This window comes from Mesoplodon mirus, assembly GCF_964341445.2.
Source record: "Mesoplodon mirus genome assembly, chromosome: 4".
NCBI classification, from domain to species: Eukaryota; Metazoa; Chordata; class Mammalia; order Artiodactyla; family Ziphiidae; genus Mesoplodon; species Mesoplodon mirus.
Genome location: NC_138979.1, coordinates 112,534,865 through 112,558,762, shown reverse-complemented (window position 1 = coordinate 112,558,762; position 23,898 = coordinate 112,534,865). Strand labels below are relative to the sequence as shown.

The window sequence follows — 23,898 nt, the reverse complement described above, 5'->3', positions numbered from 1 at the left end:
TAGTTTCCTGTTTTCCATAGTGGCTGTATCAATTTACGTTCCCACCAACAGTGTAGGAGGGTTCCCTTTTCTCCACATCTTCTCCAGAGTGGTCCACTCTTGCCACTATTATTCAACATAGTTTTGGAAGTCCTAGCCATGGCAGTCAGAGAAGAAAAAGAAATAAAAGGAATCCAGATTGGAAAAGAAGAAGTAAAACTGTCACTGTTGGCAGATGACACGATACTATACATAGAAAATCCTAAAGAGGCCACCAGAAAACTACTAGAGCTTATCAGTGAATTTGGTAAAGTCACAGGATACAAAATTAATACACAGAAATCTCTTGCATTCCTATACACTAACAATGAAAGATCAGAAGGAGAAATTAGGGAAACAGTCTCATTTACCATTGCAACAAAAAGAATAAAATACATAGGAATAAACCTACCTAAGGAGACAAAAGACCTGTACTCAGAATCTAACTATAGGATACTGATGAAAGAAATCAGACAGCACGAACAGATGGAGAGACATGCCGTGTTCTTGGATTGGAAGAATCAATACTGTAAAAATAACTATACTACCCAAAGACTCTTAACCTTTTGAAGCTTTAATTTCCTCACCTTTAAGATGAGATCAGTGAAAATCCACGTCATAGGGTCATTGTCAGGATTATAGCTACTGCCATCTTACATTTATTTAGGGCTTTGCAATTTGCAAAGAGTCATACATACATGACCCCATTTAAGCTTGTAACAGCCCCATCAGGTAGGTGGCAGGGAATGAGGAAGCCGAGGCTCAGAGGGTAAGCTCACGATTGCTGGGCGATTGATCTGGGACTTGGCCCTTTTTCTTCTGACTCTAAAATACCTTAATAGCCTCTTGGGAGGTGTGTTGTGAAGGGCCCCAGGCTCCTAGGCTGTGACATCCATAAGGAGATGAAAGAAGCTGGAAGATCATGAAGCATCTGAGCAAAGGCTCAGAATGTTGATTTGGGAAAGAGCGTGTGTGTGATACTGAGAGATCACTCTTGTCAGACTGGGTAGATCCATGCTGGGGTGTGAGGGGAGAAGAGTTCAGGTGCTAGAAGGTAGATGTGGACTCTTCCTAGCCCTGGATGCTGCTTTCAGGTCTCTGTCTTGTATGAGGTCCCGTGGGTGAGTGCCGGGATTAATAGCTGTCACTATCCCCAGGGTCGATGGTCTTCTTCTGGAGAGAAAGAGCCAGAAGACAAGGAATGGGCAGAGGCTCAAATGCCTTTTTATAGTCTAAGTTTGGGAGAGGAGGAGAAAGTGGAGGAGCTGACCCTGAAGCTCACCCCTGGGGACTCGGAATCCCGTCCTGAGCCTGCTGACCAGGCCCTTCAGGAAAAAAAGGTAAAAGTTCCAGAGCTGGGGAGAGGTTGATGGTGGAGGGGAGGGCCTAGGGAAGTTGGGTGGAGTGGTTACCAAAGGCTGATCCCCTCCACAGAGAGAAGGGGAAGGAACTCTGGTTTCTTAACTTCCTAATCCCCTTTTCTGGCCTCTCAGCCAGACAGACATCTTCCTGAATCTGGGTTCATTCCCTCTGTCTTTGGAAGTTGGCCTGAGTGGATGCTTAAGTTGGTCCTTATTACCTCTTTTCTCCTTTCTTCCCTCTCTTTCCCAATTCCCAGATGGTTCTAATGAGCTTTCTATGTTCTACTCTGGTGTCAAATGTAAACACAAATGATGCAGCTTACTCTACCCAGGCTTTCCTCCTCAAAGTCTGTAGTGAACTTGCCCCCTTGGAGCCTGAATTTATACTCAAGGTATTGTGACATGAAAGAGGGGATGGGAGTGGGAAGTTAGGAGGAAGGGAATTTGGTTATGGTGTGTGAGGGGGATGGTGAGCAGCTTTATACTAGGGGCTGAAGGAACTTTACTTAGGAAGGTAGTAGGATCTCTGGGTGAGCCTGAGGTCCAGTCCCTAGGGTTCTCTGAGGAGTGGGGGAAGATAGGATTGAGAAAGAGTATCCTAGGGTTTGTTTATTTAGTAGGTACACAGGCTAAGTACACAATGCTAGGCCTTGAGGGTTATACCAACAGATAAAACGAAACTTGGACCTGGCTCTTAGGGATTGGTATTATTAATGGTATTATTAGCGAAGCAAAAATTATCCCAAATATTATATAAATGCAAATGGAGTAGTAGATAGTGAATGTTTCAGAAGCAGAAAAGAGAGGGAAAATGTTTCCTATGAAGCTTTGGAAGATGGCAGGATAAATCAGCAATTTGAACCCTGGGTAAGTTTTTGATAGACATTGATGGTGGGAGGTCTTCCAAAGCAGGAAAGGACAAGGTTCAAGGCCCTTAAATTGGGATAAGTAGACTTAGGAGAAGACTGGTGAATAGGGGCTAGATCATGGAAGATGTAGAATGCCAAGCCAAGAGGCTTGGATTTTATATTTACAGACAATATGGAGGGCTCAGGAAAGGTTTTATGCAGGCAGATTAGATAAGCAAATTAGTGTAGGGCATGGTGCTGTGCAGAAGTGGCTGAGAGGCCAGCACTCCCTACCCTGTGCCCTAGGCATCTCTGTACGCCAGGCAGCAGCTGAATGTCCGGGATGTGGCCAACAAAGTCTTGGCCATTGCTGCCTTCTTGCCAGTCTGCCGCCCCTACCTGCGACGATATTTCTGTGCCATTGTCCGGCTGCCTTCTGATTGGATCCAGGTAGCCAGGTTCTACCAGGTATGGCATTCAGTTCCCTGACATTTTTTTTTTTTTTTTTTTTTTCGGTACGCGGGCCTCTCACTGTTGTGGCCTCTTCCATTGCGGAGCACAGGCTCCGGACGCGCAGGCTCAGCGGCCATGGCTCACGGGCCCAGCCGCTCCGCGGCATGTGGGATCTTCCCGGACTGGGGCACGAACCCATGTCCCCTGCATCGGCAAGCGGACTCTCAACCACTGTGCCACCAGGGAATCCCAGTTTCCTGACTTTTGACCCTCACTTGGTTCCCTCTCCTTTGCTCACTGCATCTGTGGAGAAAGTTCTCAGACACTTTGGCCTGCCCTCAGCTGTCCTCAACCCTGGTGCCCAGACAGGACAGCTTCTCCTGGTACCAGGCTGGGTTGCCCAACAGGGAGAATATGATTGAGAAGGGCTGGACTGAGTTTGAGAAAACTTGGTGTTATTCCGGACCTCATGTTTACAGTGAAGAGAATAAGAATCTGAAAAGTCTGCCCTCAGGTCCAGGACCACAGAAATTGTCGTTGTAGAGCTGGGGCTGGGGACTTCCTATCCTGTGCTGTCACTTAACTCCATGAAGTGCTCTCATTTTGTTTTGGAGGGTCTCGCTCCTGAGGGTTTCTTGTCTCTCTGACAGCACCTGACTGGAGAAGAGGAGGACAGGCTGGTGCCCCTGCCTGCCTGCCTGCGTGCTGCGATGACGGACAAATTTGCCCAGTTTGATGAGTACCAGCTGGCTAAGTACAACCCTCGGAAGCACCGGGCCAAGAGGCGCCCCCGCCGGCCACCCCGCCCTCCGGTCAGTCCCTGCCTCAACCCTGGTCATTCACAGCCTAGGCCCTTTCCCCCCTCCGGAAAGTGAGAGGGATGAGGGAACACGCTGACCTTAAACAGCTGACATGTTTCTACCACCAGGGACAGAAGGAGTCAGAGAAATGCAGAGGAGCTGGGTAGAGCTCAGAGGGCAGAGAGGGCAGGGCCTGCCTCTTTCCCAGCCAGTTTCCTTTGTGGTAGAGATGGGCCTTCAAGGCTATTGGAATGGGTCTCTCTAGGGGCAACCTCCACTTCCCCTTTTGAAATGGCTTGTCCTGTCCCTACAGAAGGAGCATACATTTTCTGAGACACAGAAATACTTGCCAAAGTTCATTCGGCCTCTTCAAGATGAACAGAGGATGGTGAGTGCCTTGTTCTGGGGTTCTAAACATACACGTACAGTCTTTTCTCAACTAATATTTAGAAATGGAATTCCATTTGGTCCAGAAATACTAGTAGTGGGTATGGTAGGCACATGGCAATGTCCTACCCGGATAATTCTCAGCTGTGATTATGGGGTTTTGAGAGCCCCGGGAAAGGCTCCTTTTATTTCCATTTTGCTCTCCTTGGTGTCATTCTTTACTGACAGATGGCACATCCAGCTGGATAACTGAGTTAAAAACATTATGAAATGTCCACCTTCCATAGGAAGTTTTAAAAACAAACCAAACAAAGTTTTTTTCTTTTACTTTAATAACAAGGCACTGGTCTTCGTGGTTAAGAGCATAGAAGCTGGATTCAGACCATTTGGGTTTGAATCTCCCCACCTGCCCCCCAAACCAGTTGCTGGCTCTGTGAACCTTGGCTGAATGGCTTACTCCTTCTTGCCTCATTTTCCTCATATATAAAATGGGGATAATAGCAGTACCTTCTTCATTGGGTTTTTGTGAGGATTAAATCAGTTACTGTATTTGAAGTATTTCTAACAATACCTGGCACTGAGTAAGTGATGATTTCATCATCATCATCATTAAAATAGATTTTTTAGGAAAACATATTAGTATTACAAGAAAACACATCCTCAGTTGGTCCATTGGTCTTTTCTCTTCATCCTATTAATACAACCCAAACTTAGCTCTTCTAACACAGAAGATTCTGAAAGCCAGCTTCTTTCATTTTTCAACTCCTCACAGCTCACATTGTGCTGATGCCTGCATTTACACGCTCCAGATCTCAGTGATTTATTTATTTATTAATTTTAAATTTTATTTATTTATGGCTGTGTTGGGTCTTCGGTGCTGCGCGTGGGCTTTCTCTAGTTGAGGCGAGCGGGAGCTACTCTTGCGGTGCGCGGGCTTCTCGTTGCGGTGGCTTCTCTTGTTGCGGAGCACGGGCTCTAGGCGCATGGGCTTCAGTAGTTGCAGTGCATGGGCTCAGTAGTTGTGGCTCACGGGCTCTAGAGTGCAGGCTCAGTAGTTGTGGCGCACAGGCTTCGTTGCTCTGCGGCATGTGGGATCTTCCCGGACCAGGGCTTGGACCCACGTACCCTGCATTGGCAGGCGTATTCTTAACCACTGTGTCACCAGGGAAGCCCAGGTCTCAGTGATTTAAATAAGAGCTGCTTTTCCCTCTCCCTCCCTCTAAGAGCAAGGTGTTTTCTGTTTATTCAAGCCCCATCTTGCTTGTCACAAGCCAGTCATCCCATGTTAACCATTGGTAGTTCAACCTTGTGTAAATGAAACACGGTGACCCCATAGACCTACTCTGTTATGTTCATCACAGAAGCTCTTGCTGTTGGAGAGTTTTACCCTCTATTCCTATTCTTTGCCCAAATCTACTTTGGGGAAAGAAATTACCGTAGGTATAGGATAGTCTTGGTTTTTGTTTTCTGAAGAAAGTGACCATGGTCATAGATTGAATGACCCCTGTGGGACTTGCGGATATTTCCACAGTTTGAGGCAACCTGCAGTGCAGTGTCAGAGAAAAAGAATGAGCCAAGTTTCACCCTGAAGAAGTTGGTACAGAGACTGCACATCCATGAGCCTGCACAGCTTGTCCAGGCCCTCCTGGGCTGCAGGTGAGAAGATGCACCCTGAGCACATGCTCCATCTGGGTAATGGCCTGATTCTTCAACACCCATGGCCCCAATCCCTGTAGTTGGACCCCAGAAACATTAGTTTGGGCAGACCTGGCCTTAAATGTGACTCACTAGCTTTGACTGACTCACCATTCCTTTTCTCAGTTATTTTCAGCTGGCTTTGAAATCGTAAGTTTTTCCTCCTCTGTTCCAGATACCCCTCCAACCTACAGGCCTTTTCTCGAAGTCGCCTCCCGGGGCCCTGGGATTCTAGCAGAGCCGGGAAGCGGATGAAGCTTGCTAAGCCAGAGACCTGGGAGCGAGAGCTGAGCTTGTGGGGGAACAAAGCTTCCGTCTGGGAGGAACTCATCGGTAGAGTAACCTTGACTGTCACACTCCTTTCCTCTCTTCCTCATTCATGCCTCTACATTTTGGACCCTGACTAGAAGCTTTCCATGGCATGGTGCAGTTATTCTCTTACTTGGCAGTTCCATCACTGAAAATGATTGGATTTATCAGGTCTGCCATTGACCACACCAAAGTGAACAGTGGCACCTGCTTTGAGTAGCACTGGCATCATAGGTAGGTCATAATTCCAGACGTGGTTAGGTGATACACAAGCCTTCATCAACACATGACAAAAGCGGTACCTTCTATCTGATTTCACTTGTGTCAGTATCTGTGTAACTCATCCAAACAAGGTAGGACTAGTACGTGGCATACTGGAATCTCCCCCAAAACCCTTTTTTTTTTTTTTTCGGTATGCGGGCCTCTCACTGTTGTGGCCTCTCCCGTTGCGGAGCACAGGCTCCGGACGCGCAGGCTCAGCGGCCATGGCTCCCGGACCCAGCCGCTCCATGGCATGTGTGATCTTCCCAGACCAGGGCATGAACCTGTGTCCCCTGCATCGGCAGGCGGACTCTCAACCACTGCGCCACCAGGGAAGACCCCAAAACCCATTTTTTTAGGACATGGATGTTTTAGGTAATTTGCCCACACTGATAAAAAGAATTCAAATGGGGAAGACCAAGTTACTTTCAGTCTTCTCTTTCTGTCTGTTTTTTTTTGCTAGTTTATTTTTAACTATAGAAGTATCTTCCTATTCCATTTTTTCTTTGATGTCCTCTTTCATCTTTGAAGTCAACTTCTTTCTGTTGAAAAATACCTGACTGTAGCCCTTTTGACTGCTTGAGTTTTGTGGACTTCATATTTTGGAGCTTCAGAAGCCCAAGTTGGCTTTTATTGCTCTGTAAGCTGCCATTTCTAGGTTGTACTCAGAGCAGCCCGAAAAGCTTAACTGCTTATCGTTCCTCCCACTTCGGGGTTGTCACTAGCGCTGTATGTATCAGAATCACATGGGAATTAAAACACACACACACACACACACACACACACACACACACACACACACACACGCTTGACAACTTATTCTGCAATGTTTTTTTTTTTTTTTTTGCGGTATGCGGGCCTCTCACTGTTGTGGCCTCTCCCGTTGCGGAGCACAGGCTCCGGATGCGCAGGCCCAGCGGCCATGGCTCACGGGCCCAGCCGCTCCGCGGCATATGGGATCCTCCCAGACCGGGGCACGAACCCGTATCCCCTGCATCGGCAGGCGGACTCTCAACCACTGCGCCACCAGGGAGGCCCTATTCTGCAATGTTTGATACAACTTTGGGTAGAGTAGGCTAAAGGAGCCTGGATGGCAGTCAGCATGTGTTGCTGATTCTAGTATGCATCATCTCCCCTTCCCTCCCTCTGCCTCTGAAAATTAAAACTGCTATTTATCTTGGTTGAGACCAATGCCCATAATCTAAACCAGTGGTCTCCAGACCACTGGATCATTTATTGCAGAAACAATTTTTGGGATACACCAGAGTATATGTATATATATATTTAAAAAATTTTTGTACATGTACTAATCAATTATGTACTTTAGGAACTATATAACATATATAAATATAAATATGAAAATAAATAAATATAACTATAAAATATAAAATATAATTAGATATACAGATCCCTCTTTGGAAACCAGAGGCTCATTAACAACTCATTAATGAATTATTTGGAATGCAATCAGTGGATTTCTCCATCTGTAGGATGAATATTCATTTATTCATCTAGTATCATATCAATAAATATGATATTGAACTTCATTTCTTATCAAAGTGATCTAGAAATCTTTCATACATAGCAACATTTGAGCAAAACTAATGAGTTGACAGAGGATGCAATAGTTCCCGAGTTGTCACACGTCATTTACATTGCATACACAACATAATTGTTCTACACAGTCTAAATCAGAGGTATTATGATTGGAGAACCCCAGGACTTCCAGCAGGCTTAAAGCTTTCTAGCTATAATTCAGATGAGACTTACATCACTTTAAAAAAGGTACCACCACTTTCCCAATGAAAGCTGCTGATGGTAGGGCTGGTGCCTGGGATGTGGGTGGGGGCTAATAGGCCTGGTCTGTAATGTAGTCTGAATGCATCTCTGGGTGGTAGCCAGGAAAAATATCACACCTTCTATTTATGTTGACCTTTTATCTAAAAGAAAGAATGTTCCCAATGTTTACTATACAGATTGAACCCCTGTAGTCACTTAGTTCATGTTACATCGTTATGTGTCATGTATGATAGTTGAGGCTTCTTGAGGAAGAGGAGGAGTTCCACAATACAAGGGCATTGATGGACCCCCCCCTCCCTCTTTTTTGGTTTCTGCATAATGAGACTTGTTGCAGCTTATCTCTGAATTGTAAATGGATTTAGAATTATTATTCAGTATTAACCAAACAAACCCTCTAAAATTGACATAAGCCTTAAAAAGATTATTAAGAAGCTATGACTTGGGACTTCCCTGGTGCGCAGTGGATAAGAATCTGCCTGCCAATGCAGGGGACACAGGTACGGTCCCTGGTCTGGGAAGATCCCACATGCCGCAGAGCAACTAAGCCTGTGCGCCACAACTACTGAGCCTGCGCTCTAGAGCCCGTGAGCCACAACTACTGAGCCCGCGTGCCACAACTACAGAAGCCCACATGCCTAGAACCCCTGCTGTGCAACAAGAGAAGCCACTGCAATGAGAAGCCCGTGCACCGCAACGAAGAGCAGCCCCCGCTCGCTGCAACTAGAGAAAGCTCACACGCAGCAATGAAGACCCGAGGTAGCCAGAAATAAATAAATAATTTTAAAAAAAAGAAACTATGACTTGAAGGTAATACTAATATCACAGGGACAAGTGAACAATAAGAAAGTGACAGAAGTGAAATTCTGCTTCAGGGCGAATCTTTCTCACCTATCTTTATTTTATTTTTCTTTTAATTTTTTTTTAATTAAAAAAACTTTTTTGGCCGTACCATGTGGCATGCGGGATCTTAGTTCCCTGACCAGGAATCGAACCCATGCCCCCAGCAGTGGAAGGGCAGAGTCTTAACCACTGAACCGCCAGGGAAGTCCCTTTTTCACCTATCTTTATTTTTTTTAATTTATTAAACATTTTTTAAAATTTATTTTATTTATTTATTTTACTTATATTTATTTTTGGCTGCATTGGGTCTTCGTTGCTGCACGCAGGCTTTCTCTAGTTGCAGTGAGCGGGGGCTACCCTTCGTTGCGGTGCGCGGCTTCTCATTGCAGTGGCTTCTCTTGTTGCGGAGCACGGGCTCTAGGCGCATGGGCTTCAGTAGTTGTGGCTCGCAGGCTCTAGAGCGCAGGCTCAGTAGTTGTGGCACACGGGGTTAGTTGCTCCGCGGCATGTGGGATCTTCCCGGACCAGGGCTCAAACCCGTGTCCCCTGCATTGGCAGGCGGATTCTTAACCACTGCTTCACCAGGGAAACCCTCACCTATCTTTAAATAAAAAATGATGACTATTTAATCAGCTCATACAAGACACTGACCCAAAAACTTAAGAATTATCAAGAAGACTATTTGAAATATCAATTTACACTCACAGTTAATGGTGAACCTTTACTTTAAATGTATATCCTGCCTTGAAATATTAACTAATAATTGTACTACATGTATATAATTTATAAGATTACACTAGGAAATTTCTCTTTTAGCCATCTAAAAACTTTGGAAATCATTACTGTGGATTAGAGAATGTATTTTGCCTGTTGAGCCCAATCTCGGGGCTGGAGCCAGCAGACAAAGTGATACCCTAAGTTGTTTATTGAAATAGCTAATCCCATAAACAGTGTTGATTAGGTTTTGCTCCAAGCTCAAGCAACCCAGTTGTTATCTTTCCAGACCTTTAAAACATTTTAGGTAGGATAGATCATATGTTCGTACCTCATTTGCTCCAACCTGAACATTCTGCATGGCTCTGGTCTCTGACCTCTCTCACTCATCCTTTGTTTGCTTTTCTCACCCTATGTCCTACCTTCCGTAGACAGTGGGAAGCTTCCCTTCATGGCCATGCTTCGGAATCTGCGCAACCTCCTGCGGGTTGGAATCAGCACCCGCCACCACAACCTTGTGCTCCAGAGACTCCAGCATGCTGTACGTGTGAAGGGCAGGGAGCCAGCCTTCTACCAGTGGCTGGGGAAGGTCATAGCCACCAAGCTATTTCCATATGGGCTGTAAACAGATATGGAGATTCAGATACGTTGAGGGAGACAGGTTTGGGGGTTCATCATCCCTTAGAATATAGACTATAAGAACTTTCCTTTTTATTTTCTGAGATCATTTCTGTGATTTAACTAACTTCAGAGGGAGTCTGATATAAAAGAAACAGGGAACCTTCTGTTACTTCCTCTCCTTCCCTCGTATTCTCACGTGACATCTTTCTTTATTCTTCTCCACCTTTATCTAATATCCATTTTGGTCTTCCTCACCTTCCCACAGATCTAATAGAGTGGTTATCTCATCTTCCTGGTCCCTGGAGCCTCTGATGCTCCCCATGCTTCCTGGTCCTCTGCTCATGACCCCTCTCTTGCTTTGCAGAAGTCAGTGATCAACAGTCGGCAGTTTCCATTCAGATTCCTTAATGCTCATGATTCCATCAATGACTTTGAGGCTCAACTCGAAAAGAAAGGTATTATCTCTCTTCTTCCAACTCCTGTTTGTCTCTCGTGCCTGAGAATAGATGAGGCAGCAGCACTGGTATTTTCAGCCTCTTGCCTTCCAGTCTCAGGGTATGGGGTGGGCAGAGGTCAGACACTGGCCAGCCCAAAGGATCGGGACTCAGGACAGGCAATGATGGGAAGACAAGATGAGGGAATAGAAGCTGCCTGACTCAGATACTTACCTGTCGCCACCCAGAGTTGCCACTTCCTTCCAACACAAAACTGATAAAGCGGATAATAATTAAAAACACAAGATATGGCAAGAAGTATGCCTATTCCTGGCAGTTTAACAAACCAAGTCGTCGGGAACTTCGGGCAGCAATGATGATCCCCGTGATATATGAGCAGCTCAAGCGGACGAAGCTGAAAATACACAAGGCCAGGTGTGTGTGTGAGTGTGTGCTATCTGGGAGCAAAGGGTGGGCAACAAGAGGCACCCTGAAAGGGCTTGGGAGTCATCTGGAAACCCCAGCTTTTATTCTGCAATGACATGCTTGTCAGTCATCCCAATGGCTGAGACTTGCCTGTTTGCAGTCCTCTCTCGCACAGCAAACCTTGTCTTTAACGTTGTCCTGTAGAGAGATCATGAAACAAAATGTGTGTTTGGGCCTCCACTCTATTATCTGTGATTGCCTTATTGGTTTCTGTGGACTCCTTCAGCCTGTGTAGCATTTCCCTTCCTATTACTACATGATGGTGCCTCTCTGCTTATGCTCTGGTTCACATTTTCTTTCTTTTTCTTCTCTGTGATATCTGTTTGTTTTTCTTTTTGTTTCTCTCCTCTGTGTATTTTCTGACCCATTCACTTTCCTTTTCCTTTTGACACATGTAAAGATAGTTATCATCAAGCAGACTCAAAGTCAGGCATAAAACCTGTTCTGTAAGCTTGGTGAAGTCCCAGCACTCTGTCCTTTTAGATGCATCCACAGTATCTTCATTCATTTTCATTCAAGACAAATGCAGGGCTCATCTAACCTTCTAGTAGGACTCAGTGGCCAGGACTCACCTGAATCAGTGAATCAGTGGCAGAACATGGGGCCATTAAAGAATTAAGCTGAGGATGCAGTTCAAACAGGATGTCTTTGCTGGCCAGTTTGGTAGCCATTAGCCACAGGTGGCTATTGAGCACTTGAAATGTGGCTAATGGGAACTGAGATGTGCTAGATTTTGGGGCAGTGTGAAAAAGGAGGTAAAATATCTCATTTGTAATTTTTGTATTAATTACATGTTGAGGTGAAAAAAATATATATATAAGGCTAAATTAAATGTAATATTAATGTGTCCTGTTTCTTTCTACTTTTTTAAATGTGGCTGCTAGAAAACCTTACATTACATGTGTAATTTCAATTTAATTTCATTTCATTAATTGTAATTTACTTCTACTGGATAGCACTGGTAGAGACTGCTGGATTCTCTAGATTAAAAAAGCTATGAAAAAATTTAAACATGTACAAAAGTAATGAGAATAATATAATGGACTCCCATGAAACTGTTAGCCACTTTCAGTGAAAATCTAGATTTTATCAGCCTTCCTTTCCTGATCCCTCTCTTCCCTTCTTTTCTTTTTTTTTGAAGATGTTTTAAAAAAACAAATGCCAAATAATATGATACATCTTATTTCACCCCTCCATATTTCACGTGTCTCTTAGACATTTTCTTTTATAATCAGAATGTCATTAATATAGCTAACAGAACTGAAAATAATTCCTTGGTATTATCATTTATTACCTAGTCTATATTCAAATTTCCCAGTTGTCTCAAAAGTATCATTTCACAGGTTTATTCAAATCAGGATCCAAACAACGCATACACACATTACATGTAGTTATTAAGATTTACTTAAATCTCTTTTAAATTAATTAATTTTATTTTTGGCTGCGTTGGGTCTTTGTTGCCACGCACAGGCTTTCTCTAGTTGTGGTGAGCGGGGGCTACTCTTCGTTGCAGTGCACGGGCTTCTCATTGCGGTGGCTTCTCGTTGTGGAGCATGGGCTCTAGGCACGCGGGCTTCAGTATTTGTGGCTCGTGGGCTCAGTAGTTGTGGCTCGTGGGCTCTAGAGCGCAGGCTCAGTAGTTGTGGCTTACGGGTTTAGTTGCTCCATGGCATGTGGGATCTTCCCGGACCAGGGCTCGAACCTGTGTCCCCTGCATTGGCAGGCGGATTCTTAACCACTGTGCCACCAGGGAAGTCCCAGATTTACTTAAATCTCTTAAAATCTTTTAATTGTTTTCATGCTATTGACTTGTTGTGGAAATCAGGTTCAGGGGGCCCCACAGAAGGTCCCATATTCTAGATTTGTCTACTTCTCCAGTGTCATCTCACTTGTTTCTCTATTTCGTGTACCCTGGGCATTAACTCTAAAAGCTTGAATAGATTCAGATTTAACTTTTTTTCTTACGTGAATATTTCATAGGTGATCATTTGTACACAATGAGTAAGACCACCAGAATTTTTGTCTCCTGGTAGGACACAGGATCAGGAGGCACCAGAAGCCTACTGGTCCCACTCATAGTGTTGATGATTGATCAGTGCTTTTAGGTTATGGTAGCCTGATTTCTCCACTGTAAAGTTAATGGTTTATCCATTTGATAGTCTATGCCCGAATCAATTGTTTCACTAGCAGTTGCAGAATGGGGGTTTTCTATCATTCCCATATTTATTAGCTGGAACTCTAAAAAGAACTTCCCTCATGCACTAAAGCTATTTAGTTACTTTGAAATAGAGATTGTCTTGGAAAGGTGGGATGAATGTTCGATTCTTTCTCCTTTAATTGCCATTTTTTAGAGTAAGAAGGTAGCATGTGTTCTTTAAATTACAATGTAAAAATATGTAGCAGCTAAATCTTGCCTCATGAAGTAAGTATGGATTGATGTGGTCAGCATGGCAAGCAATTTCAGAGAATGGGTCTACGGATGACTTCTCTCCTGCCATGAGAATGGATTAGGATAGTCTTGTAGAATGGGGGCCAAGGGAAGCTCTGTCCCTGTTTTCTCTACTGACATTGGAGATGGGCTGTGGAGGGGGTGAAGACTTTATACTTGAGTGGCAAGTTCTCATCTTCCCATCTGCCTCAAAGTGGCAAACAGTGAAGCCCCTGTCTGTTTCTTTCCTGCCTGCAGACAGTGGAAATATGACCGTGCGATGCTGGCTCAGTATCGACAGGCCCTGGAGACAGCTGTGAACCTCTCCGTCAAACACAGCCTGCCCCCGCTGCCAGGCCGCACCCTCTTGGTCTATCTGACAGATGCTGATGCAGACAGGATCCTTCCCAAGAGCAACCCACAAGGGGTAAAAGAATAAAAAGATGGGGTGATGTTGGTAGGATGCTGGAGATCCTGAGAGGCATCCTGTTCCCAGACCTGGTTCTCCCAGGCAAACACTCAGAACTAAAATAAATGACATGCATTTGCTTCCCAGTATCAGACCTTGGTTCCTAGGGATAATTCCTAGAATGGGGTCTCAAGCATGTTCGTGGATCATAGCACTAACCTTTCACATTTGGCTGGTCCTTAATACTCTCTAAATTTCTGTCACCAAAATATGTGTCACTTTCACCTCCTTACATCCCAGTGTTGAATCTGGGCAGGGATCCTGGCCCTTCTCCACCTCCTACCTGGTCAACTCTTCCTGGGGACTGCTGAAGCTGCCCCATCTTAATTGGGGATTTTGTCCACTTTTCCCCAACCAGTGGAGATGTTTGGCCTCTAGAGCTGGGTGGGCAAAGGTGGATTCTAAAACAGGGGAGTCTTATTTTACCCTGATGCTTGTCCAATCAGCCCCCTCTGAACTATGTGCTGCTGTTGATTGCAATGATGACGACACGGACAGAGGAGGTGGATCTCTTGCTGTGTGGAAGTGGCACTGTGAAGACTGCTGTGATTACGGCAGAGGAAGGTATCCTGAAGACTGCCACCAAACTCCAAGCTCAAGTCCAGGTCAGACACCCACCGTGCAAATATATGTGAATAGACAGAGGCCTGGGAACAGCCTGACTAGGAAAGGCTCGGTTATACTCAGTTTAGAAGATTTCTTTCTTTCTTTTTTTAAAAACAATATTTATTTATTTATTTGGTTGCACCAGGTCTTAATTGTGGCAGGCGGGCTCCTTAGTTTTGGCTCCCGGGCTCCTTAGTTGCAGCTCACCAGCTCCTTAGGTGCGGCACACAGGCTCCTTAGTTGTGGCATGTGAACTCGTAGTTGCGGCATGCACATGGGATCTAGTTCCCTGACCAGGGATGGAACCCAGGCCCCCTGCATGGGGAGCACAGAATCTTAATCCACTGCGCCACCAGGGAAGTCCCTCAGTTCTGAAGATTTCTTGAGCAGACTATAGTATTTGTTATTTAATGATCATCTCCCATGCAACCACATGACACTAGTCTCTTTCCTTCAGGAGTCTGATGAAAAGTGTGAATGGTCCCTGCCTACTTTTGGGAAGCACTTGCTGTCCCTGGCTACCCAAAGGGTCCCTGTGAGTACTGCCCAGTCCCTGAGAAACCCTCCCCTCCCCAACATTTTCCTCCACACTGATGTATCTCATTTCTCAAAGCTTCCTTGCATGCTATGCACAATACCCTGCTGGCTGCAACCCTCTACTCAGTGACATGCTGGTAAATATTTAACAACCAGCAATCTGGAAAATTAAGTCTTTGTTAATAGCATTTGCTAATTTCCATGATGTAATTACTCCTTCCACGGCTGATTTCAAGCTACCAACGTGCTGTCAGTGAACACAGAGTGGGGAAGAGGTACTCAGAGGTACTCAGCACAGTTTGTGTAGTATTTCCACAATAGAGATAAAGTAAATGTAAATAAGGTCAAGAGTAGATAATAGTGAAATGTAGTAAAATAATTAGGAAGTAATGATTTTTTAGTATTTATTACCTTTGTTTTTAATATAATTTATTCAATTATAAGCTTATACAATTTAATATTTAATGGCAGTCCATGTTTAACAGCTGGCTCACAGAATTCCTAAAAGTTTGACAGTCAGCTCTTGTCAGCCTGAATGACCAGCTACACACTGCCCCACCCCAAACTCCAATTTATGTTAAATTTTTATTATTTTTATTAAAAATTTTTAAATTTTTAAAGGCTACTTTCCATGTACAGTTATTACAAAATATTGACTATATTCTGCCTATTGTACAATACATCCTTGAGCTATATTATACCCAGTAGTTTGTACCTTCCACCCCCCACCCCATTTTATCCCCCTCACTGGTAACCTCTAGTTTGTTCTCTGTATCTGTGACTCTGCTTCCATTTTGTTTTATTCACTAGTTTGTTGTATTTTTCAGATTCCACATATAACTGATATCACACAGTATTTGTCTTTCTCTGTCTGACTTATTTCACTTAGCATAATGCCCTCCAAGTCCACCCATGTTGCTGCAAATGGCAAAATTTTGTTCTTTTTTATGGCTGAGTAGTATTCCATTGTGTGTGTGTGTATGTATATACACACTAAATGTATATACATACACCACATTTATATATATGTGTGTATATATATATATACACACACACAAACATACACCACATTTCCTTTTTTTTTTGGCTGTACCATGTGGCTTGTGGGATCTTAGTTTCCCAACCAGGGATTGAACCCGGGTCCTCAGCAGTGAGAGCATGGTATTCTAACCACTGGACCGCCAGGGAATCCCATATACCACCTTTTCCTTATCCATTTATCTGTTGATGGACACTTAGGTTGCTTCCATGTCTTGCCAACCCCAAACTCTACTTTGATGCCCCTCAAGTCAGGGTGGAGTGGGCTTTCCCACCGTGGGTGCTCTCAGAAAAGGCCGTTTTCACCCCACCTCAGAGTTCTCCTAATTCCCCAGTCCTCAGAGACCTGTCTCTTGATGTCCTGAGCTCTTTGGTACCTCTACTATCCCTCTGTTCCTCATCTTAGCCCCTCCCTTTTCATCTTACAGGTGGACAGGGTCATCGTCTTTGGCCAGACTACAAATGAGAAACTGATAAATGCAGCCAAACAGCTTTTCTGGCAGCACGTGAATCCCAAGTGCCTCTTTGTTGGTGTTCTCCTTAGAAGGACAGGTTACCTGTAAGGGTGCTCACATTCCTTACCCAGTGCCAGCAGATAGAGATCCATATTTCCTGTGTACCTCTACTAAAGCGTGGGACACTCCCACTCACCAGACCCCTCTCCATTTCTGTCTCTTACCTCTATTGCACTTCAAGTGCTAGAACCTTCTCTGAAGTCTTCAGGCTGGCTCCCTACCCCTTCATGATGGTCCACCCCAGTCCCAGCCTAGCCCAGAACCCTATTAAAAGTGCACAGGTAGGGTGTCCATCCTAGGATGTTAGGGGCAGTGACTCTGTGTTCTTGGCACTGTTTCTGACTGGTAGTGACTATTCTTCCTTTACCAGATACACAGATTTGAATCCCAATGACGTGACACTCTCAGGCTGCACTGACGGGATACTGAAGTGAGTACAGGATGGACACTGGAGAGGTTGGGGGCTTCGTTAGAACATCTTTTAGAGATTATCTGGGACCTCTGCTCTGTTCACTTCCTTTTTTTAAAATAAATTTATTTATTTTATTTTTGGCCGCATTGGGTCTTCATTGCTGCGTGCGGGCTTTCTTTAGTTGCATCGAGCAGGGGCTACTCTTCGTTGCGGTGCACAGGCTTCTCATTGTGGTGGCTTCTCTTGTGGAGCATGGGCTCTAGGCGTACGGGCTTCAGTAGTTGTGGCACACGGGCTTAGTTGCTCCGCAGCATATGGGATCAGGAATTCCTGGACCAGGGATCGAACCCATGTCCCCTGCATTGGCAGGCAGATTCTTAACCACTGCACCACCAGGGAAGTCCCCACTTCCTTTTTAAAAGCAAGATAAAAGTTTATTCCTCTTTTACAGCTGTCTAGGCATGGCAAAAACACAGTATTACAGGGACCTGGGCATCTTCTATCTGTTGCTCTACCATCCTCAGATACTCTGCTTCCACCTCATAGTTCATGATGGCTGCTCCAGCTCCAGCCATTATTTTTGTATTACATCTAGTAGGAAAGGAGAAAAGGGGACATGGGAGATTGTGCTGTTTGCTTTTAAGGGAACAACTCAAGAGTTGGTCACATCACTTCTATTCATTCTCTGTGGCCTCTGTTCCATTCCGTTTCAGAGGAAATTCCATGTTAACTTTATTTATTTATGCCAGATCCAGAAATCTTTTAACTTTGTTTTTCTCTCCGCTACTAGGATTCCCATTTATTTGTTTTTTCCCCTGCCTTTTCCTTTCGATGCCACCCATTGCCCCCTACTCCTGTTAGGAAGCCTCATACACTTCCCTCCCTCTCCAGGGAGCTTTCATGGCTGGTACAGAGCTGATCAAGCCCAGACTGGAATAACCTGAATCTTTACATCTTCATTCAGCCCAGTTGCCCCTGGCCCAACAGGAAGCCTATGATAACCATGCACACAGCAGAGGCTATAACTGAGTTTCTTCTTTGTTCTTTCATTCCTGTGGTTCTGCTGCCTTGCTTATTTTAAGTCTACATTTACTGTTTCTGGTCATCTTCTTAAGGAGCTCCAGTTAACTGGGTGAACCTAATCTAGCCATATCTTTGTCCCCTGCCCCCTTGGAAGATCTTCCTGATTCTCACTCTGCTATTTCGCTCTCATTTATTTTGTCACTCTTTATGTCAGGTTCATTGCAGAGCGTGGGGCCTCCCGCCTTCTAGAACATGTAGGCCAAATGGACAAAATATTCAAGATTCCACCGCCCCCAGGGAAGACAGAGGTCCAGTCTCTCCGGCCACTGGAAGAGAATACTCCAAGCCCCTTGGCTCCTGTTTTCCAGCCTGGGTCAGTCTGTGTTTTATGCCTTTGTGAATTGGGAGGGGCTTCAGTCGAAACCTAGAGAAACTCAGGTGACTGAAATTCTGACTGTAGAGATGCTGCTTGTTCTATTCGCTGAGGAATGCTTCCTCTTTCCCAGGTAGGGGTGTCTCTAACACAGATGGTGAGCATGCCTGTTTCTCTACTAGGGAAAGGGGTGAGGGTGTGAGGCGCATGGCAGGCACCAGGGCTCAGGCAGAGGGCTTAGGGGTGCAGGCTCTGGCTTTTCCATCCTGGCTTTGCCACATAGTAGCTTGAAACTTGGGCTAGTTGCTTGATGTCTTAAGCTGTAGTTTCTTGATCAGTACAATGGAGGTAATGCTTGTGCTTACCTCACAGTGCTGTCATGAGCATTTCATGGGCAGAGTGTAGGTGCGTAATAATTATTGCTGACACAGGAGGGGTGCCTGAGAAATGGCAAGTGGGTTTATTTATTTATTTATTTTTGGCCGTGCCGCGTGCCACGTGGGATCTTAGTTTTCTGAATCTGTGCCTCTTGCGCTGGCAGTCCCCAGGTGGGGTTTAATTTCTAGGCTCTGCAGTTGAGGTTACAAGCAGGTTATTCTCTGGAGTCCTGCTGGACTCCCCCCCACTGCAGTCTGCTGTATCTGGCTTGTCAGTGCTGAGGGGAGGTCACAGCCCGTGGAGCTGGGCTGTAGCCTGATCCCTGGCTTTCCTGCAGATGGCGCAACGTCCGACTTTTCATTTCCTCCACTTTCCGGGACATGAATGGGGAGAGGGACCTGCTGCTGAGGTCCCTGCTGCCAGCACTGCAGGCCCGAGCGGCCCCCCACTGCATCAGCCTTCATGCCATCGACCTGCGCTGGGGCGTCACTGAGGAGGAGACCCGTCGGAACAGGTATGGGGAACACAGAGAAGAGGGGCTGGGTCGACGATGAGGGGCTTGAGTGGGGGAGCTGACCTGGGCAGGGCTGGGGCTGCAGGGTGGCTGAGTGCCAAGGGTACGGGGTGCTCTTTGGACGCTATCGGTTGTGAGCCAGAGCCCTGTCTCCCTGACACGACGCCCCCATAACCATCCTGCAGGCAGCTGGAAGTGTGCCTGGGGGAGGTGGAGAACTCGCAGCTGTTTGTGGGCATCCTGGGCTCCCGCTATGGCTATGTTCCCCCCAACTACAGCCTCCCTGACCATCCTCACTTCCGCTGGGTAAGGCAGACAAGGTTGGGGCAGGGATGCAAGAAGCCTCAGTATGTCTAGAACCCTGGGACTCTGCACAGGCAGATCCTTGAGACTTGAAGTGAAACACAGGTAGAAGGTTCTGTGAGTGATCAAGTCCTAGATGAGGGAATTCCTTTGGGAAATACCTTTGGGTTGGCCATGGGGTGTGAGAGGTGAGTGGTAGGGCTGATTAGGCTTTGCCGTCAGACAGAGCTGGGTTCTGATCTCCCTTCTGTCATTGTGCAGCTTTATGGAAAACGGTTTATCTTAATCTAGCCTCAACTTCTTCATATGTTAAAGAGAAACAGTGTTGTCTACATTACAGTGTTATTATAACAATTAGAAATCTACTTTAAAAATGCTCCAAAAAATGCCCAACACATGAAAGGCATTCAATCAACGTTAGCTATTAGCTATATTTTATTGGCTTGTATCTGGAGGGAGAGAGGAACATTACTGAGATGAAGGGGCCCTGGGGTCTTGGCAGGTCTCAGAGGAGGGGTTCGTGTGACCAGGACTGAACCTTCCTGCTCTCTGGCCTCTCCCTGCAGGCCCAGCAGTACCCTTCAGGTCGCTCTGTGACGGAGATGGAGGTGATGCAGTTCCTGAATCGGGGCCTCCGCCTGCAGCCCTCTGCCCAGCCTCTCATCTACTTCCGGGATTCTAGCTTCCTCAGGTACCTTCTGTTGCCTCCAGGCCTCAGTCTCCAAAGAAGGCCAGACAGGCTCAGTGGATGTGTCTTCTGTCCATAACATTCAGAGTACAAGAGGGGGACCTAGAATGGAGAAACAGGGACCAGAGGGCTTGCCTTGCAGCACCAGAGCAGCCTTGCAGGAGATCTCCACTTGAGGGGTTTCAGGGAACCACAGCCAGGTCTGGTGGTTGGGGACGGAGAGAGGCTGGGGTCTGAATCCAGCCCCGCTCTTGGGATATCTTTGGTGGTCAGCTCTGTGCCAGATGCCTGGAAGTCTGACTTTATTTCTGAGTCTGAAGAGGCTGCCCATCGGCTCGCAGAACTGAAGAGCTACCTGAGCAGACAGGAAGGGATCACCTGTCGCAGGTGAGCTGGGAGAGGTAGGGGAACACCTGCACGGAGCGAGGTGGTGAGGGGGGCCCAGCCCGCTGTGACCCTGCTTGTGCTCGCTTTGCCTACAGATACCGCTGTAAGTGGGGTGTTGTAGCAGCTGGCCGGCCCTATGTTGGGGAGCTGGAGACGTTTGGGCAGCTTGTTCTGCAGGACGTGTGGAATATGATCCAGAAGCTTTACCTACAGGTCAGCAGGAGCTCTGGTGGCCAGGGGAGTGGAGAGGGGGTAGGCTGGGCTGGGTAGTCCTGGGTGGGAGGTAACTTGGTGGGGGCACAGTGAGTTTTAGGCCTGGGGTCCTGAGGAGCATGGAAACAGGTAGTCACTGCCCCATGTGTTCTCAGCCTGCGGCCCAGCCGGAGCAGCCAGTGCCCATCCAGGATGATGATTTGGTCCAGGCCGCCTTTCAGCAGCTGAAGAACCCACCGAGCCCTGCCCGACCGCGCCTTCTTCAGGACACAGTGCAGAAGCTGAGGCGGCACCAGGGGAGGCTGAGCCTGGTGACCGGGCAGTCGGGACAGGGCAAGACCACCTTCCTGGTACAGAGTCTCAGAGGCCTGGACAGGAGGGAGGGCTGCGTGAGCTCAGGAGGGCTAAGGAGGTGGGAAACAGGAAGCTTGTGCATGTGAAATGTGACCATGTTTTCTGGTCTCTTCCCATGCAGGCATCCCTTGTGTCAGCCCTGCAAGCTCCTGATGGGCCCACGGTGGCCCCCTTAGTCTTCTACCACTTTTCAGGGGCCCGCCCTGACCAGGGTCTTGTCCTCACCTTGCTCAGACGCCTCTGTGCCTATCTGCATAGCCAACTGCAAGAGCCAAGTGCCCTCCCCAGCACATACCGGTGTGTTGCTCCCCCACTTAGCCCAGCCTTGTTGATAGCACGTGACACCACCCCTGCCGACCTTGGTCCTTCTCCTCCATACACAGGGGCCTGGTGTGGGAGCTGCAGCAGAGGCTGCTCCCCAAGTCTGCTCAGTCCCTGAAGACTGGCCAGCCTCTGGTGCTGATCATTGATGGGGCTGACAGGTTGGTGGACAAGCATGGGCGGCTGATCTCAGACTGGATCCCTAAGATCCTTCCCCGGGTAAGTGGGAGAAGGAGGTGGGGTGGGATGCAGTAGGGAGAGGGACCTCTCCAACAGCATTCTGCTCCTTTTCCTTCAACATTTTTACCCTGTTGCCCAAATCCCACAGTGGGTGCACCTGGTGCTGAGTGTGTCCAGTGATTCTGGCCTGGGGGAGACACTCGAGCAGAGCCAAGGTGCCCATGTGGTTTCCCTGGGGCCTCTGGAGCCATCTGCCCGGGCCCGGCTGGTGCGAGAGGAGCTGGCTCTGTACGGGAAGCGGCTGGAAGAGTCACCTTTCAACAACCAGGTTAGGTGTAGGCCCAGGCGGGTGGGTGTGTGGGGTGAATCTGGGAGCTGGGAGAACCGTGGGTGCTGAAGCTAGCAGCTGCCCCACACAGACCAGCTCCTTCATTTTCTCAGCCGAGGGAAGTTGTCAGTAAGATAGCTGCAGTTCCTTATAATGTCACCCATTCCTTTTCTCCTGGTGAATGGCCTCTCCAGGGCCTGTCCGGGCGAGGGGAGGAGAAAGCTGTGGCTGTCGAATGGGGTAGGCTGAACCGCGGGGGGGGGGGGGGGGTTCTGAAAACGGGGCTGGCTGGCTAGAGCAGTGCAGGGCAGGGATGGCTGTATCCTGAGGTGATGCCTCTTAGTGGGTCTCTTCCCCGGTGTGGCCTCTTAGAGGAGAAGCTGCCCCGCACTGGGCTTGGTGCCAGGACGGAGGGCAGGGGGTGGAGGGCTGGCTGTGGCCAGGCTCTCTGGTCCTGTGCTGAGTCCTCTGAGTCTTCAGATGCAGCTGCTGCTGGTGAAGCGAGGGTCAGCCCTGCCGTTCTACCTGCGCTTGGTCACTGATCACCTGAGGCTCTTCACACTCTTTGAGCAGGTCAGTGGAGGATGTGAACGCTCACTCTTCATCTTCTAAGTCCTAATCCCACTTCCCAGTCTCCATTCAGCCTCTTTCATCCCCATCCCTCACCTTCTCCCACCCTCATCCTTTGCCATCTTGTGCTCACCCATTCCTCATCCACACCCCCCAGCCCTGCTTCTCTCCCACTAGCGTTGCTCTTTCCTTGTCATCCCTTCCTGTGGTTTTTTCTGCTGTCCCCTCCCCTCCCCACAACCAAAGCTGCTTCTCCCCTTCCCCTCACTGACTGAGGCCTCTCCCTGTCCCCTCCCAGGTGTCTGAGAGACTCCGGACCCTACCCGCTACTGTCCCTCTGCTGCTGCAGCACATCCTGGGCACCTTGGAACAAGAGCATGGCCCTGATGTCTTTCCCCAAGCCTTGGCCACTCTTGAGGTCACACGCAGTGGTCAGTACTTGGAGTGGGCTCGGGGGTTGCATGACCTTCAGTTCAGTTGGGGCCTCAGCAAGTGGTGCCAGGAGGGACTAGGTGTCATGGGGGTGGGTACATTGCGTGGTTTAGGGCCTCAGAGAGCTTGGGTTTTTAGGTCTGACTGTGGACCAGTTGCATGGAGTGTTGAGTGCATGGAGGATACTTCCCAGGGGGACCAAGACCTGGGAAGAAGCAGTGGCTGCTGGTAACACCGGGGACCCCTACCCCATGGGTTCGTGTGCCTACCTCGTCCAGAGTCTGCGCAGGTATAGGTGCCCCCAGCTGAGCTCCCACTGACTTCTGTACCTCCCTGTCTTTGAGCCAGGGCCCCATGTGATCCTCTCTTCATCCTACCCTTCCCTCCGTATAGCCCCTGACACTTGTCTCCCAGACCCTGAATGGCTGTCACTCAAGTTACCACTGTTTGAGGTGGGAATGGGAACCCACAGCTGTGCCAGATGCTCACTTACAGGCCTCCTCCCTCTTGTCCTGCCTTCTCTCCCTCACACGGGATCAGTTTGCTAGGGGAGGGACCCCTGGAGCGCCCTGGTGCCCGGCTTTGCCTCCGTGATGGGCCCCTGAGAACAGCCGTTAAATGTCGCTATGGGAAGAGGCCAGAGCTGGAGAAGACGGCACACATCCTCATCTCAGGTGACTGCAGCCCAGTTAACCCCTGGGACACTGACTGTGGGACCTGGTGCTCCACGTCGGCTGGCCCCCTCACCTGCTACCCCAGGGGGTGGATGGCTCTTGCTGTAGCCTGAGGGATGTGATCTTTG

The 23,898-nt window shown here is 47.6% G+C and overlaps 1 protein-coding gene across 3 annotated transcripts in view; it reads left to right on the top strand.

Annotated features, from left to right (window-relative positions):
* The window catches only part of TEP1 (telomerase associated protein 1), a 41,921-nt gene that overhangs the window by 5,803 nt on the left and 12,220 nt on the right, over positions 1 to 23,898 (top strand). For all 3 annotated transcript variants that reach the window (XM_082618573.1, XM_082618574.1, XM_082618575.1), the window contains exons 3-31: positions 1,176 to 1,358; positions 1,637 to 1,771; positions 2,534 to 2,695; positions 3,331 to 3,492; positions 3,794 to 3,868; positions 5,399 to 5,523; positions 5,738 to 5,895; positions 9,918 to 10,027; positions 10,472 to 10,562; positions 10,790 to 10,976; positions 13,714 to 13,882; positions 14,371 to 14,529; positions 14,988 to 15,065; positions 16,534 to 16,664; positions 16,991 to 17,050; positions 18,270 to 18,428; positions 19,144 to 19,320; positions 19,506 to 19,626; positions 20,190 to 20,314; positions 20,585 to 20,698; positions 20,794 to 20,911; positions 21,067 to 21,261; positions 21,387 to 21,562; positions 21,649 to 21,805; positions 21,915 to 22,094; positions 22,575 to 22,667; positions 22,963 to 23,095; positions 23,235 to 23,385; positions 23,637 to 23,770. In XM_082618573.1, the coding sequence (XP_082474699.1) occupies positions 1,176 to 1,358; positions 1,637 to 1,771; positions 2,534 to 2,695; positions 3,331 to 3,492; positions 3,794 to 3,868; positions 5,399 to 5,523; positions 5,738 to 5,895; positions 9,918 to 10,027; positions 10,472 to 10,562; positions 10,790 to 10,976; positions 13,714 to 13,882; positions 14,371 to 14,529; positions 14,988 to 15,065; positions 16,534 to 16,664; positions 16,991 to 17,050; positions 18,270 to 18,428; positions 19,144 to 19,320; positions 19,506 to 19,626; positions 20,190 to 20,314; positions 20,585 to 20,698; positions 20,794 to 20,911; positions 21,067 to 21,261; positions 21,387 to 21,562; positions 21,649 to 21,805; positions 21,915 to 22,094; positions 22,575 to 22,667; positions 22,963 to 23,095; positions 23,235 to 23,385; positions 23,637 to 23,770 (4,018 nt within the window). The remainder of the gene's footprint in view (positions 1 to 1,175; positions 1,359 to 1,636; positions 1,772 to 2,533; positions 2,696 to 3,330; positions 3,493 to 3,793; positions 3,869 to 5,398; positions 5,524 to 5,737; positions 5,896 to 9,917; positions 10,028 to 10,471; positions 10,563 to 10,789; positions 10,977 to 13,713; positions 13,883 to 14,370; positions 14,530 to 14,987; positions 15,066 to 16,533; positions 16,665 to 16,990; positions 17,051 to 18,269; positions 18,429 to 19,143; positions 19,321 to 19,505; positions 19,627 to 20,189; positions 20,315 to 20,584; positions 20,699 to 20,793; positions 20,912 to 21,066; positions 21,262 to 21,386; positions 21,563 to 21,648; positions 21,806 to 21,914; positions 22,095 to 22,574; positions 22,668 to 22,962; positions 23,096 to 23,234; positions 23,386 to 23,636; positions 23,771 to 23,898) is intronic.